The following is a 17,209-nucleotide window of genomic DNA, read 5'->3' as shown; positions in this document are numbered from 1 at the left end:
CCACCAGTTCCAGAGAACCTGAGGGTTTGTTGCCCTCTTCTGGACTCCTCTGGAACTACACACATGGGATGCACAGCCATACACTCAAAGCATCCATGCACATAAAATAAAACATAAATAAAATATCAGCAAAATTAAAAATGTGGCACACTACCAAAAAGGCATATGTCAGAGGCTGCGTGCTCTCTATATCACTGCTTCTGAATCTCTCTAAAGTAGACCCTCAAATCTTTGGTGGACAACTTTCATCTGAGCGATGACCAGGTCTTAAGGAGGCAGTATCAATTTCTCCAGCATATGACCGTTCAGAATTGCCCAAACCAACCCAGGAAGCACCTATCAACCCTACTCACCGAGAGACGCTCCCGATTGTTTTGGTCGGCAACATCCGTGGAAGGGATCTCATTGCTTTTGTTTGTGGTATCCCCGATGTCAGTTGCTACGGTCCAGTCTTCAATTGGAGACAAGAGAAAGAGGAGGAATATGAAGTCATCGATAGGCTGCCAACATACACAGGGTCACAGCGCAACCCAGAACAAAGCAAGGCAGAGCCAGAGAGTGCTGATCACTGTCGGGACAGCCTGGTTGTGCGGGGATGGGCCTGGCTGCTCAGTTAAACGCACAGCGGTGATGGAACTGCACAAAACCAATATGGATCCCATCTCCCCATCATTGTTCTGCTGGTCATTCTAAATCCACTTTAAGGTTTCTTCTCTGCCCTTCAGGAAGCTTCCCCTCATTAGTGCCCATCTTTAAAACAACCGATGGGAGCCATGGCTGCTTTTCACATGAAAATCTTTGGAGGGCAGATCTGGCTGCCAGTCTTAAAGCTGAGAATCATCAGCAGGAGAAGTGAAATCGTGCGGCTTAGGCCACATGGAAAGAAGCAGTCGGAGCTGCACAATTACCCAGACTGCTGGGCAGGAGCATCTCACTGGGGAACAGAACAAGGGCTTAGGATGCAGCCTGGAACTAAGACCCACAACAGAATCTTCAGACGAGCGCAGGCACACCAACATTCCACAATAAATAGGCCAACATAACAATGAGTCACACAAGCGTGTCTTTGTTGACATCCATATATCGCAAAGTCCCCTGGCATGTTCTAGATGGGTTTTAGTTTACACAGGTTAGGTGACTGATTTTCCACGGGCAATCAGAGAATTTATTCTTAATATTACCAACTAGGCAAACTTCTTAGCAACCTGATTGCAGACAACGTTGCTTGTAAGCATCTTTGTTTCAGTTCTAACCAGAACATTGCCCCTCATTTTCATCCAGTGAAAGCCAGTTCATTAACTCGGCCCCAGCCAAACTCCCCTTGGTAGCATCATTGTGCTGGCTTTAGGGCAAACAATTCAAATTACATTTTTATTAACAGCATGTTCCTTTGAATGCGAGTGAAAAAAAAATAACTGAAAAGGCACTTATTTTCTCTGTTTGTTGTTGTATTCTTAATGCCAAAACTCGCGTTTTAGCAATGTTTATTTGGAATATCTTAAAACTCACTGATTTCAAACATAAGCAGACATCATTTATTTACTAATTTTTCTTTGTAGTATAGCCAAGTAGTCAGGCAAAATTTAGACCATTTTAAATGTCTCTAGTTTAAAACCATGACATCTAAGCCAACATGCCCAACGTGGGAGCTGGGGCCACTGGGGAGATAGCATTTTTAAAGTTTCGAAGTTACTGGAAAGAAATTCAAAACAGTGTAAAAATCACTGTTCAAACATCATGCTCTCTAGGATAATCTGAGACATGATTTTCTTAAAGTCCTAGCAGTTCAAATAAAAATACATATTCAAATCACCTGTACATGCCGCAGCTTGGACAAAATATAGATTAGCATGCATACACAGAGAAAGGCAACGTAATTCCCAGTTAAAGTTAGCTGGAGTTAAATACACATTAATAGGCGTAGGGTGGTCCATAGGAAAAGCTTATCCGATGGAGATCTTTGCAAAGTGCTCACTTGAGTGTGACCATTGTTGGTGAAGGGCATGTTACAGACCCGAGCAATCGGGAACGTCAGATAACATACATGTAAGTGAGAAGCTAAAGAACAAAGGACATTTAAAAATATAACGTTCTAGCTCATTTTAATTCTAACTAATTTTAACCATTTTCAATTATAGTCCCAATCTTGAAACAAAGCTGTCACTTCTCTACATTCGGTGGCTTTCTGCTCACAAGGGTAGCTGGGAAATCTGCACTAAAGGGTTCTATACCCGTCCGTGCACCCTTAGCTGGGAAATCCACACTAAAGGGTTCTATACCCATCCGTGCACCCTTAGCTGGGAATCTGCACTAAAGGGTTCTATACCCGTCAGTGCACCCTTAGCTGGGAATCTGCAGTAAAGGGTTCTATACCCGTCCGTGCACCCTTAGCGTTTGGTCAGCAAGTGAAGTACAGGTGAGCAGCTCAGCATCATCAGGGCAGCTTTTTGGCTCCTCCTCGTCCGTGTTCCTAAAAGGACTTCCCTTTTTTCAGGTGCTAAGCCTGTCCAGCCCCAGGGAAACTGGCCTGCCCTCCAGGGATGGCCGAGTAAGTCAAGGCTAAGCATTCCTGCTTCCCAGTAAGAAAGATGAGACGGAGCATGGTTGGGTCAATCCCTTCGCAGCATCAGCACACACCACAGAGGGAACCAGTCCAGCAAAGCTGGCCAGTGGACGGCAAGATGTGGAGCAGAGACAGCGAGTCTTGATGGTACAGCCCGGTCCTGGCCGAGCTGCCCAGGCAAGCCCTCCCTTTGAAGCTCTGTGCCCGAGCAGCCTTCTACATTATATAAGAGACCATTTCCTATGTGTTTCCTGGCCTGGTCTGAAGGTGATCCACCTCCCCTTCCTTGGTTGTCATGGCTTTTAAACAGGTAATTAGTTCCCAATTACGGAAACAAGATGTCTGCAGGAGCCAGAATGGATTTACTACTTCCAAGAAGAGAGCCTGGGAGAGGAAGTGCCTTTTACAGGCACTGCAAATACCCAGGGAAAAGAGCCGTCAATACTGGGTGATACTTGAGATGTTATTTTGGCCCGTGTAGCACTTAAAAATGTGTATTTAACTCAGCTTACAGGTCTTCATCTAGCTGATTTATTTCATTATACACAAACATTTAGAGAAATTACAGAGTGAAGAAACACGATAGCTACCTTCGTAGAGGTCTTCAGGGTAGTTTGGGTTTGTCTCTGCAAAGCAAAACACATTAAAGAGTTGTAAGTATGCATTTTAGAGGGGAAAAACCTGCTTAGCTCTACCAAGCAAAATGTGTCACATACATCCTGAAGGTTTACAGCCAGATAGCCTGTCTCTAAGGACAAGTCTCTAAGAGCTGCGGTTGTGATCGCCCTACAGATTAAATTCTCTCCTCTTTCCTCCAATTCCATACCTCAAGGAAAAAAAGTGAGAAATCAATTTGGAAAAAAATTAGCTCACTTTGGCCACTTCTCCCGTGCTAGCTCCATCACACAGTGGGTTATGCTAACCATAGTTTGGATGTTTTTATTTCAAAGATGGTAATTTTCATAGTACTTTTGTTAGTCTCTGATGTTTGGGGCTACTGTCAGGTTATGTACCCCAGAACCATTTACATCCAGGTTCATGTTATCAGCCTTGCATGAGTGCTTTTGTTTTTCCCACCCTCCTCTCCAGGAACGAGGAAGGGCTGAGGGTTTCCTTGTCCCAACAACACAGAAACATTATATTTCCCTTCTAAAGTCATTGACTAGAACGAAGTGATAAATACGGCTTCTACCAAAGATAAATACAAGCGCATAAGAAATTTCTCATTTGCACAGCTGCGAAACCACCAGCTTGATCAGAATCTCTGTGAGCACAGCTACCTGGGCCTGTAAGAAAGTGAGCTTGGCAATGCACCTCATCCTAGCATTTACGTGATTTCAGAATTAATTCCCTCAGAGCCTCCATACACATCTAGTCTTTGCCTATCAACAGCAAAACTTGTGGCCATGAAGTTCATTCAGTCTCCTTCTGAGCCACGAGCGGAAAAGCAGCATCAAAACAAAGTGAGCTGTGCCAGGTTTCAGCTCATGAGCTCCCCGGTGAATAATAACTAAGGTTAGTCCGAGCGAATGAAACAGTGGAAACGGCCCTGGTGCTCCAGTTAGACTGTAAGCGAACTTCAGTGAAAGAATTCCTGTTTGCCGGAGGAAAATGACGTGGATGGCTGTGTGTCATGTTCAGTGCGGGGTGCTGCCTACGACTGTAGGGTGCTGCCTACGACTGGGCAGTTCACCTTTCCTGTGCACCTGTCGCTGGAGTCTATGTGGACAGCATCACCCATACAACCCGTGCAGCCACCTATGACCAGACTGTGTTAACTCATACAAAATCAAGATTTCAGTTACATGCTGAGGACTTTTATCACTGCCAATATCATTTTGAAGTAGTTTTGAAATACTATCAAAATATCTATCCTTTAATTACAACATGGCGTAAAGGGGCTGGCCGACTTGCGGGCGGCCCTGCAGGAAGTCTGGGGATCATTTGGTGAGTTCAGCATTGAGAAGTCCCCAGAGCTGCACCTCCTGGCATTCTTTGTAAGACCTCCACTGACCTCTCAACCCCTTCTCTTTGGAGAGACCCCACGCTAAACGTTGTCCTCCACAGTGGTGGTTCTGACTCCCTGCTGAGGGAACGTTCCACAGGCCCAAGGGAGAAGTCATCCTTCGAGCTGCCAGCCAGGTATTAGCTCGGAGCCAGCACCCTTGGCTGTCTTCCCACCCTCCCCTCAACACACAGTCTGAGTCTGCCAGGGCCTCTGTCCTCAGACTTCACTTCAGGTGCCCTGGGGTTTTCTTCCAATCTGCCCCGAAACCCTTTTCCACGCCCTGCTCATCCTCCCCCCATCCGTCAACTCAGCAGGCTGTAACGCCACCCAAGTAAACTCAATCCAGACTCCAGAGACAAGAAAAGCACAAAGACACAAGGGCCCAGACACTCACAGGAGAGGAGCCTCGGGTCAGAGGTCACGGCCCCAAACCAGAGGGACCAAAACCATCCTACTCCTGTATGGAAGCAAGAGTCAGAGAATTCTAATTTCAAACCCACAATAATGGGTCGAAAAATGTAAGACATTCTGTTCCCCAGACATCAGCATGGTTTATAACTATAGAGTGTCCCATTGGAAGTATGAAAAGAAGAGTTAGTCTGGCATTGTGACCATCCCAGATAACCAGGGTTGAAGGGCATCCCTACAATAATGGACCGGATCTCCCAGCTCACCCAGCACCAAGGTTTCCCTCCGGCTGCATATGGGACTTGCTTTTTGAATCCTGGGAGCAGTTGATGGGCTTGTTTATTCTCAAATTCTCATGAATCCCAAAAATGGGAGGAAAGGGACACCACCAAACACTCTCACACGTGGACACCACCAAACACTCTCACACGTGGACACCACCAAACACTCTCACACACGGGGACACCACCAAACACTCTCACATGTGGACACCACCAAACACTCTCACACACGGGGACACCACCAAACACTCTCACACGTGGACACCACCAAACACTCTCACACACGGGGACACTGCCAAACACTCTCACACAAAGCCCCTATGAAGATCCAAGAACATGAAATAAATTTATCAAAGCAGATTAGGGATATAGGAAAAGTAGGATTTCATGTAGGATCATAAATAACCAGGTTAGACCACAACCTAGAAGACAAAGCCTTTTCCAGGTTCGTGATCCCTGCATTGTGTCCTTGCTACCAGGATCAACTACAAAGCAATCAGGCCCCCTTCAAACTTGCTGAAAACAGAACCTTTTTTCCAACTTCCTTTTCCCAGCTACACGAGAACCGTCCCGCTCTTCCACCGTGAGTCTTAAGGTCTAGGATGAGATAGAGGGCCTGGCAAAGAGACGCTGCAGGAGCAACAACCACGGTATTTGCTGTTGTTCCCTCCCACACACACGTAACCAGACCTACCGAGTCACAGCACAGACGTGGTTCCTAGCCTACGGAGGCTAAGGCTGTATCGTAATCTCTAATTGCTCTTAGTAATAAACACCCAGAGTCAGATATTAGTGGTGAAAGCTGAAAGATCAGAGAAGCAAAGCAGCAGCCACTAGTTCTTATCTGTGAAATCCTCAGGCCTAGAGGGATATCCTGTCTCTACCAATCCTCAGACTGAATCCTGAGCTCCTGTCTCCTCCTGCCTTATATTCCTCTCTCTGGCAGCCATATCACTTCCTATCTTCCCCTTCCTAGTGCTGGGATTAGAGGTGTGAGCCACCACTGCTTGGCTCTGTTTCTCTTTTGGACTGATTTTGTCTCATGTAGCCCAGGGTGGTCTTGAACTCACAGAGATCCATCTGCCTACATCTCCCTAGTTCTGGGATTAAAGGTCTGTGCCACCACTGCCTGGCCTCAATGGCTAACTACTGTGGCTACCTCTGCACTCTGATCTTCAGGCAAGCTTCATTTGCTATAGTACAAACAAAATATCACCACATAAAGCCAGACACATGGGCATACATGGACTGGAGTTCACAAAAATAAGATAACAATTCCTCTTTACACTTCTGGCGATGGACAAGTTTTGAAAGTATCCCACTGTTTTTCCTCTGATGAGATAGAGTCTCACTGTGTATCTCTGGCTGTCCTGGAACTCACTCTGTAGACCAGACTGGCCTTGAACTAGCAGAGACCCACCTGCCATCTGCCTCCCAGAGGCTAGATGAAAAGCACTCACCACCACACCTGGGTGTCCTGCCATTTTTAAAGTCTGTTTTCTAACTGGTTCCTTTTACTGAAGTCTAAACAATGCTCACTATCCACTTACATTCGGTGCAGTGGTAAAGCTAGGGACCCTTGCAGACGCTCAGCGCTGAAGGGCAAGTGAGGTGAGCCGCACGTGAGAAAACAGTTCCACCAGAGAGAACGAATGAGCAACATCTGACCCACGCTGTGGCCTTGCAGTGGGGCTGGAGAAGCACCTTGTGGTTTCTCTGAATATACCTGGCCCAGCCCAACAAGTGGGACACTACCCGATTAGGACAGCACACGTGTTTGAGATCCAACGAGGAAATATGGAAATCTAGGCACTCCAGCCACCCCCCCCCCCACACACACACACACTGGAGTTCTGAAGCATCGTAGCTGTTTCATTCCCGCACACACGCCCCAGCGGCATCTCGGTTGTCACAAGCTGAGAGAAACCGAGGTCCACAGACAAGCTGATCTCCTGGCTGAGTTCTGGCCCCTGAAGAGTAGCCTCAGGCTCTGTGGGGCGCGTTTGCTTTGACTTGAGGGATTGTGTTCAGGAGTTATGGGGAGAGGTCAGGGGTCTGTAGTGGCCCTAACTTCCAAAGGGAAAAGAGCTTGGCTTTTCAGTATTAAGGGCACAGATACAGGCCATCAAAGTTCCAGAATAAACTGGAAATGCCTGTGCCTCCGGAAGATGGTGCTCCGGACACAAGGCTTGCAAATGGCCACGATCAAATCAATGTTTCCCTTTCTTGACTCCATCAAGATAAAACTCTTACCAGTACCCCATTCCATGCTGAACAGCCTAAAGTCCCCACTTTAGGGGTCCCCCCTTTCTCACTGTTCATCATTATGCCTTTTGGGTTTTTTTCTGTTTCGTGTTTTTGGTGGGGGCAGGGGTGGAGGCAGTGCCTCACCCATGCTGCCCTCACACTTCAGGGATCCTCCGCCCTCTGCCTCCCAACACGAGTATGCTCCATCTCAGCTTCCAGTATCAACCATACCTCATGAGCAAATCTTTGGGCTTCTGGAAATCTGTCTGAATAAATTACTATGACTTGTTAAGCTACAAGATTGGACAGTTCAGCGGAAACCCAGTCAGAGGGTAAGAAAATGAACAAGGGGAGAGATAGCATGAAATCAGCCATCTTGTGGACCGCACACACCGAGACAAGAATGCCGGGGCCAAGAGGACACCTGCTTCCTTCTTTTAAGCTTTTGCCTCACTACTACCCTTAATTTTTTAAGGTCTATTTATGTTGTGTGTCTTAATGTTTTGCCTGCATGCATGTCTGTGTCCCGCATCCTCGTGTGGTGCCTGTGGAGGTTCAAGGAAGCCCTCAGAGCCCCTGAAATTGGTGTTACAGATGGTTGTGAGCCACATTGTGTCCGCTGCAAGAGCTGTCTTCTCTCCAGCCCTTCGGATGCTCTTCAAAAAATGTCTTTGCCTTCAATTTTATTTTGCAGACTCTGTGATCTTTAGAAATATTCCCAAGAACCCTTTTGACAGGAAGAGCAAAATACATATCCTAGTTCCCTGGTGGGCAGTCCTTGCCTTGGATGAGCAGTATATCCGGCTTGTGACCAGCTGCCTCCGATGGTCAGGCTGCCCCCTCCTTGGAAGAGCCTGGGCCCAGAGACTGGCTGAGGGGGTTATTCCTTTCTCAGCCACCAGTTTGCTGAGAGTGCAGAATCTCTCCTTTCCTGTAAGAATGGCTCTTCCACAGGATGCGGGAGCGCAATGGCGCGGCTGTGGGAAGCGCTCAAGAGCCTCTCCAGATGAAATCAGTTAACCTTAGAACTCTGGAGACTCAGAGAACCATAAGGATGAATCTCATTATCATGGTTATCACATGTTTGTGCCTGAAACAGATTCTTGATTTCCCTTGGCAGGAAAGTATGTGGGACTCTGTGCTCTCTGTCCCAGGACGAGAAATGGGTCCTGATTAATGGTCTAAGGAAACAGTGGGGCATTGCAGTCTACTCTTCCTGGATTTGAGAGATACGTATGCAGTGTGTTCCTCAGCCTGGACACAGCAATCCGAGGTCTGCTGCTCTGGGCCCTTCTACATGCTATGCAGAGAGCACCAGCTTGCCCCACATCATGAATTTTTTGACCAAACAGCAACTGGAAGAAACTGTGGGAAACACTTCCCGTATTTATAGTTTGTCCCTGACACACATTTTGCACAGGAGACAACCGCTTCTGAATTAGGGAGAAGTCGCTACCTCCCCCCGCTGTGTGAATGAGCAGTCTGAGCTGTGACTTTCTTCCTGAATGAGTGGGCCAGAGCATTGCAAGCTTCGAAACCAGAGCGTCACCATCCAGTGCGCTGGCGAAGTCTGACGAGCTTATTACACTTCTGTAATAACATGGCTGACCTGAGTCTCCCTCAACCCGTGTGCTCACGCTTAAGAAACACCTGACCTGCAGTATTCTTGGAATTTGTACTAGTTAATCTGAAGCCACTCATAACAGGTCCAAATCCCCTCCTTGTGGCAAAAAGTAAGTTGTTTTCCTATTAACTTTCGTTCCAAGGCTTCCTGAGAAAGAGCCCCACGCTACTTCTAACTGCTATTCAACCTCCATGCACATGTGCCCGCTCTTGAAGAGATTCTTCTATGTGTAGGGCTGAATTCCAGTGACAGCCACATGCGGAGTTCACCTGAGATGAGTCTAGATTTCAGGCCTGGAAGCTAAGTGGGATACAGCAGTCACTGGAGACGTATCAGCTAACCCCACACGGTAGACGCACGTGTCTGTCTGTACCCAGTCTCCGTTTTCCTTCCCGTACTGAAGCCTTCATGGCCATCCACTGAATCCATCCTCCTTGCTGCCAAACCCAATTGGAGGGCATCATTTTAATCATTGTAACAATTTGCTATCCTAGATGAATCTGTGGGATTTTCTGGAAGGATATTTGAATAGCTCCTTCAGTAGATCCTGATGAAATATCCTCATTACTAAAGAAGTGTGGCTTTCTTTCTATCTATCTGCAAGAGTCAGTGTTAGAGACTACTCAGCAGGCAGCTGTGGAGCCAAGCATGTCTGAGAGGTTTGGTGCTGTATGGAGTAGCCATCAGGCAGGTGCTTGTCCCCCTTTTACCTGGGCCCCGAGCATCTAAAGCAGAGGCTTGCGTTTCCCACCTCGCTGGCAGAATTCGGGGAAAACTCTGCCCTCAAATACTTTTATTGCGCACTGGATTTTCCTCCCTCTTTATCCAGAAGCTTGGGCTCAGAGGTACTTTACCACTTCCCTGTGTAAGTCTCTAGACTCTACCCTCTAAGGAGAACCTATAGTCAACATTTATTCCTCAGAAACAGTGGGTGAGGAACTCCTTGTAATGTCTGAAGTTGTTCCCTTTCTGCATTTCCTTTTGGAGTGGGGCACAGATATGTGTTACCGTAAGCAGAACTTCATATTTTCTAACTTTCTTTTGGAGATGTGGCCAGAGAGACTTTGCTCTCAGTATTTGGGTATCTGGCTATTACTTTGTTTTATTGAAAAATCATTGGGTGTGATGTCTAACAGGACCTTTGGTATTGTTAGAATTCAGTCCAATAGCCAATTGCATGGGGCAACTTGGCCCAATGAGTGTGGTCTTCTCTTGAGCGCCAAGCACCCTTTTTGCAGAGCACAAACTAAGCTTAAGATTCCAAATTCAGACACCAGGTCTGAAGTAATCTTCTAGAAGGATGTCAGGAACAGGGATTGGTCCTTTCAAGTCACATTTCAAAGTCCCACCTACCCACTACTGTTCTCAACCAGCAGCTTTCGCTAAAGAGATATCCCCATCACCTGTGCTTTCTACGTCTCTTCAGCCAGGTCCTGCCTAAGACTGGGGTAGGGATACTCATGGGACATTGGAGTTCATCAGTTAGAGCCAGGAGGGAAACTCATAGAGAGAAACTGGACAGGAACTGAAGGACGGTGCTCCTGCTTATCTCTGGCTTGTGGTTTGAGCACTTTCTTTAATTGAGAAGAGTGACTGAATCCTGCACTACCGTAACCCCCACAGTCCTAAGAAGTCATTGTATCTGCGTTGTTTCTCAGACCTCCAGAAAGAGCTGACACATTGTTCGAACCTGCCCAGATTCTAGAACAAGACAAGGGAAAAGCAGTCTTCTGGCTTCAGTAACTGACGTGGGAGCAAATGTGAGACACTCAGACGGTACAGAATAACCCTTCTGAGCACCGTGAAGATTTGTCACCACGACTGACCAATAGCTGAAGAGGATAAAGTTAGGTAGAAAAATCAAACTGAGAATGCTGGGAAGGAGAAGAGCAGAGCCAGGAGTCACCAGCCATATGCAGAGGGAGCAGGAGGCAAACATGCCATGCTAATAAAGGTACCGCCACATTGCAAAGCACGAATTAGGAATAAGGGTTGACTTAAAATGTAAGAGCTAGTTAGTAATAAGCCTGTGCTATTGGCCAAGCATTTGTAATTAATGTTAAGCCTCTGAGTGATTATTTGAGAGTGGTTGTGGGACAGGAAAATACTGCCTATACTCAGAGGCAGAATTCACAAAGAAAATGGTAAAAAACTACCCATGTCATCTAGTTCACCTTCTGGTGACACAAAGTTCTAGGGGGAAGAACAAGGGAGGAATTACTAAACGTTCTTCAGGTAGTGCTATGAGCTACTCTCACCCAGTAGTCCCCACAAAACCATTCTGAGGGTGTCCGTTGTGCTCCCTGAAAGTGATAGGCTCAGAGAACCAGAACTGACAACAATCATGGAGTGTGTTAGCATTTGCTTCACCCTCTACTCCTCAAGGAGTCGGGTCAAGGGATTTCGGGGATTTCCCCTTGGACCACACGGCACCAACAAAGGATGAAGTCTCTATGGGGACTCTAATGTACTTGGCTACCTGGAAATACAGAAGGACCCCAGTGACATGAAGCCCCTTGTGGAGATGAAGAAGTCTTGCTAGCTGAGTAGAGATGTGTTTGCTCCTCTCACGAGGACTACAGAAACATGGACTTTGTGAGAACACACAACAGCGTCCTGGGAAGAAAGTCCACTGATCCTATGGAACGTTCCCAGATCTGCAGTGTACCAAGCAACTGTCCTCCTTCTCCACAGCACTCTAATCACTTAGGGAACAGGAGGGCTAAAGCTTCAGCAGAGTCCAGGTCTAACCCCAGCAGAAATAGGGCAAGGAGGAGGGGAACCTGACCATGATATCAACCCAGTCTTAGTTTCTATCTCTGCTGTGATAAACTATTTTTAAATTTGTCTTTATTTTATGTGTACGGGTGTTTTGCATGCATGTATGTCTGCCATGTGTATGCTTGGTGCTCACAAGGGCCAGTAGAGGGCATGGGATCCCCTGGAACTGGAGTTACTAGCAGTTATGAGCCACCACGTGGCTCCCCCATGTCTTCTGGTGTAGCAGCCAGTGCTCTTAACTGCTGAGCCATTTCTCCAGAGCATGGCAAACTGTTTCTTAACAAGGATTCTTTCTGTGGCCCAGAACAACTGAGAACCTGTCTGCTACTCACTCAGGAGCAGGTCCTCACCCTTGGCTACTGCCTGGATGTCTTAAAAAGGAAAGTGCCAAAGGCTAACCTGAGAACCACTAAGTCGATAACTAAAGTCAAGCCTCAGGAACACACACCAAACTGAAAGAAGGCAAAAATACCGCTTGAAAGTCCCCCTCTGACTCTAAGGCCTAACAAGGCCACCATTCAGGGAGTCAAAGACACCTGCTCCTGGAAGCTGATCTTACAGGGACTACGAAAACCAAAGATAAAATAAAATTAGCACAACTTCCTCAACTTCCTCAGTGTGCGAGACAAACCCTACAGCTCTCTCCGTTTCATTCAGCAGCTGGAAGCTGCATCTTCCGCTTTGATCATGGGCCACACCAGCCAAAACCGGGCTCACCTCTTAAAGGCAGAACCCAAGACGGCCAACTTCAATGCCTGCAACCTCACAGGTTTTCAGTAACTAATGTTTGCAGAAGGCACTGGGTCTTGTGGATACCTAAAGACCAGATGGCACCTGTCACTCCACATATCGTCCTGGGTGGGTCCCTGTAGACAGGTGCTACAATCCAGAGACCTCGCTGTGCTGAGTCTCTGTAGTGCCAACCTCACACCCTCAGATCTTACACTTGGCACCCTGCGCCTGAGCAGCCTAGCTACTCCTCTAGCCCCGCCCCCTCCTCCAAAGCAAAAGCACAGGGTCTGGCCCCAGGCCGTTTCCACTACCCAGAAACAGTGGCTAAACTCTCAGCCCAGGCCCAGGCTGTCTGCTTCAAACTTGGCAGAGTTTTGGTGTAGAGAATTTTTGTTTCTATGTTTTGATTTCTTGCTGTATTCTTCATTCTCTGTCTCCTAAAACAAATCCCTAAGCAGAGCGACCGTCCACTACAAAACTCAGTTGACTGAGGGACCCAGCCCTCAGGGACACCAGAACCGCCATGCTCGCTCTTCCAGCTTTGTCTGTTAACACAGCCGACACCACACTGAGCCAGGGCTGCTCGTCCACATGATGATTTGGACTTTATTCCTTTCCTTCCTTCATAATCACCAAAAATGCCAGCAGTAAAATCAGATTAATTCTCACCACAAGGTTCGTGAGAGCTAGGCATCACAAATCACTCCCTGATGACCGCAGAAATGCTGAAGGAATAGAGTCAGGCTTGACCTTCGGCTGTCCTTAGTGTGGAATGCACCACCAGGGATATGGCGGTTACATTTCTTCTCTCTCTCCCTCTCTCTCTCTCTCTCTCTCTCTCTCTCTCTCTCTCTCTCTCTCTCTCTTTCTATTTGTTTCTTTCATTTTAAGGTGGTTGGAAAAGAAAGGAATCAATTCCAAGGACGGTTGTTATCTGAATGCTACGACCTGAATCTCATAAATATCCAGCCAGACTCCATCCCACAGCCGACTGAGGTCAATCTCTAATTAGTCACATTGGTTTATGGCCCACTAGGGCCCTCTATATCGACTGTCACCCAAGACCAAGTCTCCATAATTTTCCCTTTCATTTATTATTCCTTGATTGCTGGCCTTTGAATAAACAGTTAAAGACAACAGTAAATCAGTCTTTTCTCCAAGCAGATATTAACAGTTTGCTTGCCTTTCCTTCTATACTGTGTGTGAGTGCCCAGCCCTGTGCATTCTCGGTATTTGTAGCTCTGGGGTCCTCATAGGAACGCACGAAGGCGCCGGAAGAGGGCTCCAAGTGTCTCCCTCTACCGCCCCCCACCTTATGTCTTGAGACAGGGTCCTTTACTGAGCTGAAGATCCCCTTAGTTAGGTGGCTTGGCCAACGAGCTCTCAGGATCTACCTGTCTCTCCTCCCCAGCACTGGGGTTACAATCACAAGAGGCCATGTGTAGCTCTGACATGGATGCTGGGTATTTGAACCCAGGTCGTCCCGCTTCCGCAGCAAGTACACTTGCCTTCCTGAGCCATCTCTGCTGCCCCATATTTTTATTTTAAAGACAAAATAAAAATGAGTGAGTCCCAGGAACAAGGAGGAGGAAGAAAAACTTCACAAAATTTAGTTTAATTTAGGGCCTAGGCACCTGCTGTCAGGCCTGATGACCTAAGTTTCATCCCTAGGACCCAAGTGGTAGAAACACAGAACTGACTCCTATGAGCTGTCTTTTGACTTACACACACACACACACACACACACACACACACACAAATAAAGCATAATATAAATTTAGTTGAATTTTTGCTTTTTATAAATAAATGTTTTCTTAACTATCTGAGAAACACCCTGCCCCAATTTATGATCAAGCCAAAAAGCAAAACTAACAACTGCTGCATTCAAAAGAGGCCACATGGATGAGAGAAGTCTAGTTCAGCCAAATATTAGCTTCACAGAGGAGCGTTCAAAGGAAAATACATCTAAACCATCTAAAACCAGCCCTGCAGTGTGTGACTTTCAAAGGAACACAGACCTGCTTCTCAGAACTTTCAAACTCTGGGCCTTCACGTGAATCAACTTTCACCCCCAAAGAGCTCTAAAAGGCTGTTGACAGCAAAATCCAAATACAGCCTAAAGTTCAGGAAATTATACCACCCCAGTGCCCTGTTCTTCAGTGACAGATGGACCATAGTCACAGAAAATGTCAACGCTGGGAAGCCTGGGCAGAAGTTTCCAGAAACTCTCTGACTATCTACAACTTTTCCATAGACCTAAAATTACTCACTAATAAAAATTTTACTGAAGAACAAACAAAAATCTGCAGTCCCAAGATGGAGTTTCTGGCTTTGTTCTGAAGCTCTTGTTCCCACAAGGACGCAGAAAGAAGCTCGCCCATCTAGAGATTTACTACAGCAAACACAGGCAAGCAGCTAAACTCTCAGCTAAGAGGAAGATTTAATGGGCTTGACCGCAACAACCAGGGCTGTCCAGGTGTCGTATCTGAGCGGTGCTTGTTTTACATACTCCCGCAGGGCTGTTGGTAAAACTGGCATAACTCAAACTACATTCCCAACATGCTCACGGACCCTGTATATTTAGAAGAAATAGGAGGTTCTTGCACAAAGAGGATGACTGTACTCTTGTTTATTGTCAGACAAATTCCCTTTGCAGGAACGAAGGCAGCCTTGCAGGAATCAGGGATCGCCTGTGCCCACAACGCTCCCTTACAAACCCCACAGGTAAAAGCTGTGCAAACAGCTGTTGCTCCACACCTCCACCAGTTCTCTTTCCCCTTTGTTCTTCCACATCACTGGTGTGATTTAGACTAACTCACCGCTACTAGAGTGAAGCGCTCCAACACACAGGTCTCAACATGACAAAGCAGGCTAGCCCTACAATGAGCAGTCACCTGAGCAAGAAGCCACAGCAGACCAGACACTCTTCTGAAGGGCAGTAGCTGGAGTGGCAATGGTGTGCCCTCTGCCACACTATCACTGCATTCCTGACGGAAGCTTTCCTGCCACTCCAGCAGAGCCTTCTCCCCTGACAGAAGGATTGCTCACCACAGCCGGGTAAGCAAGGGTCCCCGTATTGGTTTTTAACCCATTAATAAGAAGGTGGTTTTCTGACCCCAATTGGATATGAGGGTCAAAAATAACTCGACTATTTTATGAGTGACCAGTTACTCTGCTCCTGGTTTTCCATGGGACTCGGCACTGCTGATGGGAGATCTCATGGTTACCAATGCTCTCCCTCAGTAATCCCCTGTGGATCTGATCACTGCTCATATTGGCGCATGTCCCGCCTTCTGGGGGTCACACTAGTTGCCTTTCTTGACACAACTTCATCCTGCGAACACTTTAGGCTGACGGTCTTTAGGAGACAACATCTCACCAAGGTTTCCAGTTCCTAGCTGTCTACTCTCCACACTTTCCACGAGGAGCAGATCCCCGGTGTCAAAAGTGCAACATTAAAGCCAGGCCGATGGATGGCTTCCCCACCCAGTAACTCACTGTGCCGCGCTCCCCTCTCCCCAGGGGTAAAACCTCCAGGGACTCACCGTAATCAATTCCAGGTCGGCCCATGAAGTGAGCAGAAATCTGTCTCTCATCCTTCCCGTACTCGTTCTTGGCCATCAGAGTGTAGTCTCCGTTGTTCATATGAGTGGGATTGTCGAGCTGGAGGCAACCGTGGTACTCCGTGTGGTTGGTCACATGGATTTTAGTGCAGATGTATTTGGATTCGTTCAGTATTGCCCCGTTATAGAACCACTGGAGCGTGGGCTTGGGGTTGCCTCTCACAGTGAACGGGATGCACCAGTGGTGGTCTGAGGTTGGAGACTCGAGGAATGTGATGGACGGTGCAACTGAGGAAGAGAGAAGGAGTGAGTAGCACCGGGCAGCTCGGACTCCTCCCCGCTGCGCTCTGCATCATTAAGAAGGGCTTTTATTTAACCATCATTTAATTTAAGAAAACCCACGATCAGCAACTCTGGGTCAGTCACTTTGTATCATCTGACCGCTTTAGCTCCCTACCAGGAGCTTCAGAGAGCGGCTTGCCCTGCTCGCGACTCACACAACACAGTGAGTCTCTGTGATAAGAAGTGTTCACTGATGTCCACTTTGGCTTTGCTCGTACACACACACGTGCACACACACACATACACACACACACCTTAATATTATATAAATTCATCATTAATAATGAGAGACACTTTTTTCATTAGCAGTTCTTCCTTAAATAATTAAAATAACTATAAAAATTACTAAATTTGAAAATGGCTTGGGAAATGCTCCCTGACTCTCGGATCCCATGGGACACACCCTAAACTGGACCAGACAAACCCACACAGTGACTGTTGCTGTTGCCATTGACTCGTCAGCATGAAGCATGAGAACCTTAAAACCGCTGTGGTTGTTGAATAGCAGACACACTTTCAAATGTGCTGAATTATAGTGTGGTCCAATTTTATGAGATTCTAAATGTCCATGTTTTAATTCCTGAAATGACCGAGGTCTAATTTAAGCTTGACAAACAGCCTGGCCATCATCTGACTTCAAATGTAAGCAGACCCTTATGC

The 17,209-nt window shown here is 47.0% G+C and overlaps 1 protein-coding gene across 2 annotated transcripts in view; it reads right to left on the bottom strand.

Moving 5' to 3' along the window:
- The window catches only part of Ntrk2 (neurotrophic receptor tyrosine kinase 2), a 305,892-nt gene that overhangs the window by 234,481 nt on the left and 54,202 nt on the right, over positions 1–17,209 (bottom strand). For both annotated transcript variants that reach the window (XM_050144116.1, XM_050144117.1), the window contains exons 9-11: positions 16,190–16,495; positions 3,154–3,189; positions 354–451 (exon numbers count right to left, since the gene is read on the bottom strand). In XM_050144116.1, the coding sequence (XP_050000073.1) occupies positions 354–451; positions 3,154–3,189; positions 16,190–16,495 (440 nt within the window). The remainder of the gene's footprint in view (positions 1–353; positions 452–3,153; positions 3,190–16,189; positions 16,496–17,209) is intronic.

This window comes from Alexandromys fortis, unplaced genomic scaffold (genome assembly GCF_014885135.2).
Source record: "Alexandromys fortis isolate MF-2015 unplaced genomic scaffold, M_Fortis_MF-2015_v1.1 scaffold_1, whole genome shotgun sequence".
Lineage (NCBI taxonomy): Eukaryota > Metazoa > Chordata > Mammalia > Rodentia > Cricetidae > Alexandromys > Alexandromys fortis.
The sequence above is the reverse complement of the archived record's forward strand: the minus strand, read 5'-3'. Positions and strand labels throughout refer to the sequence as shown.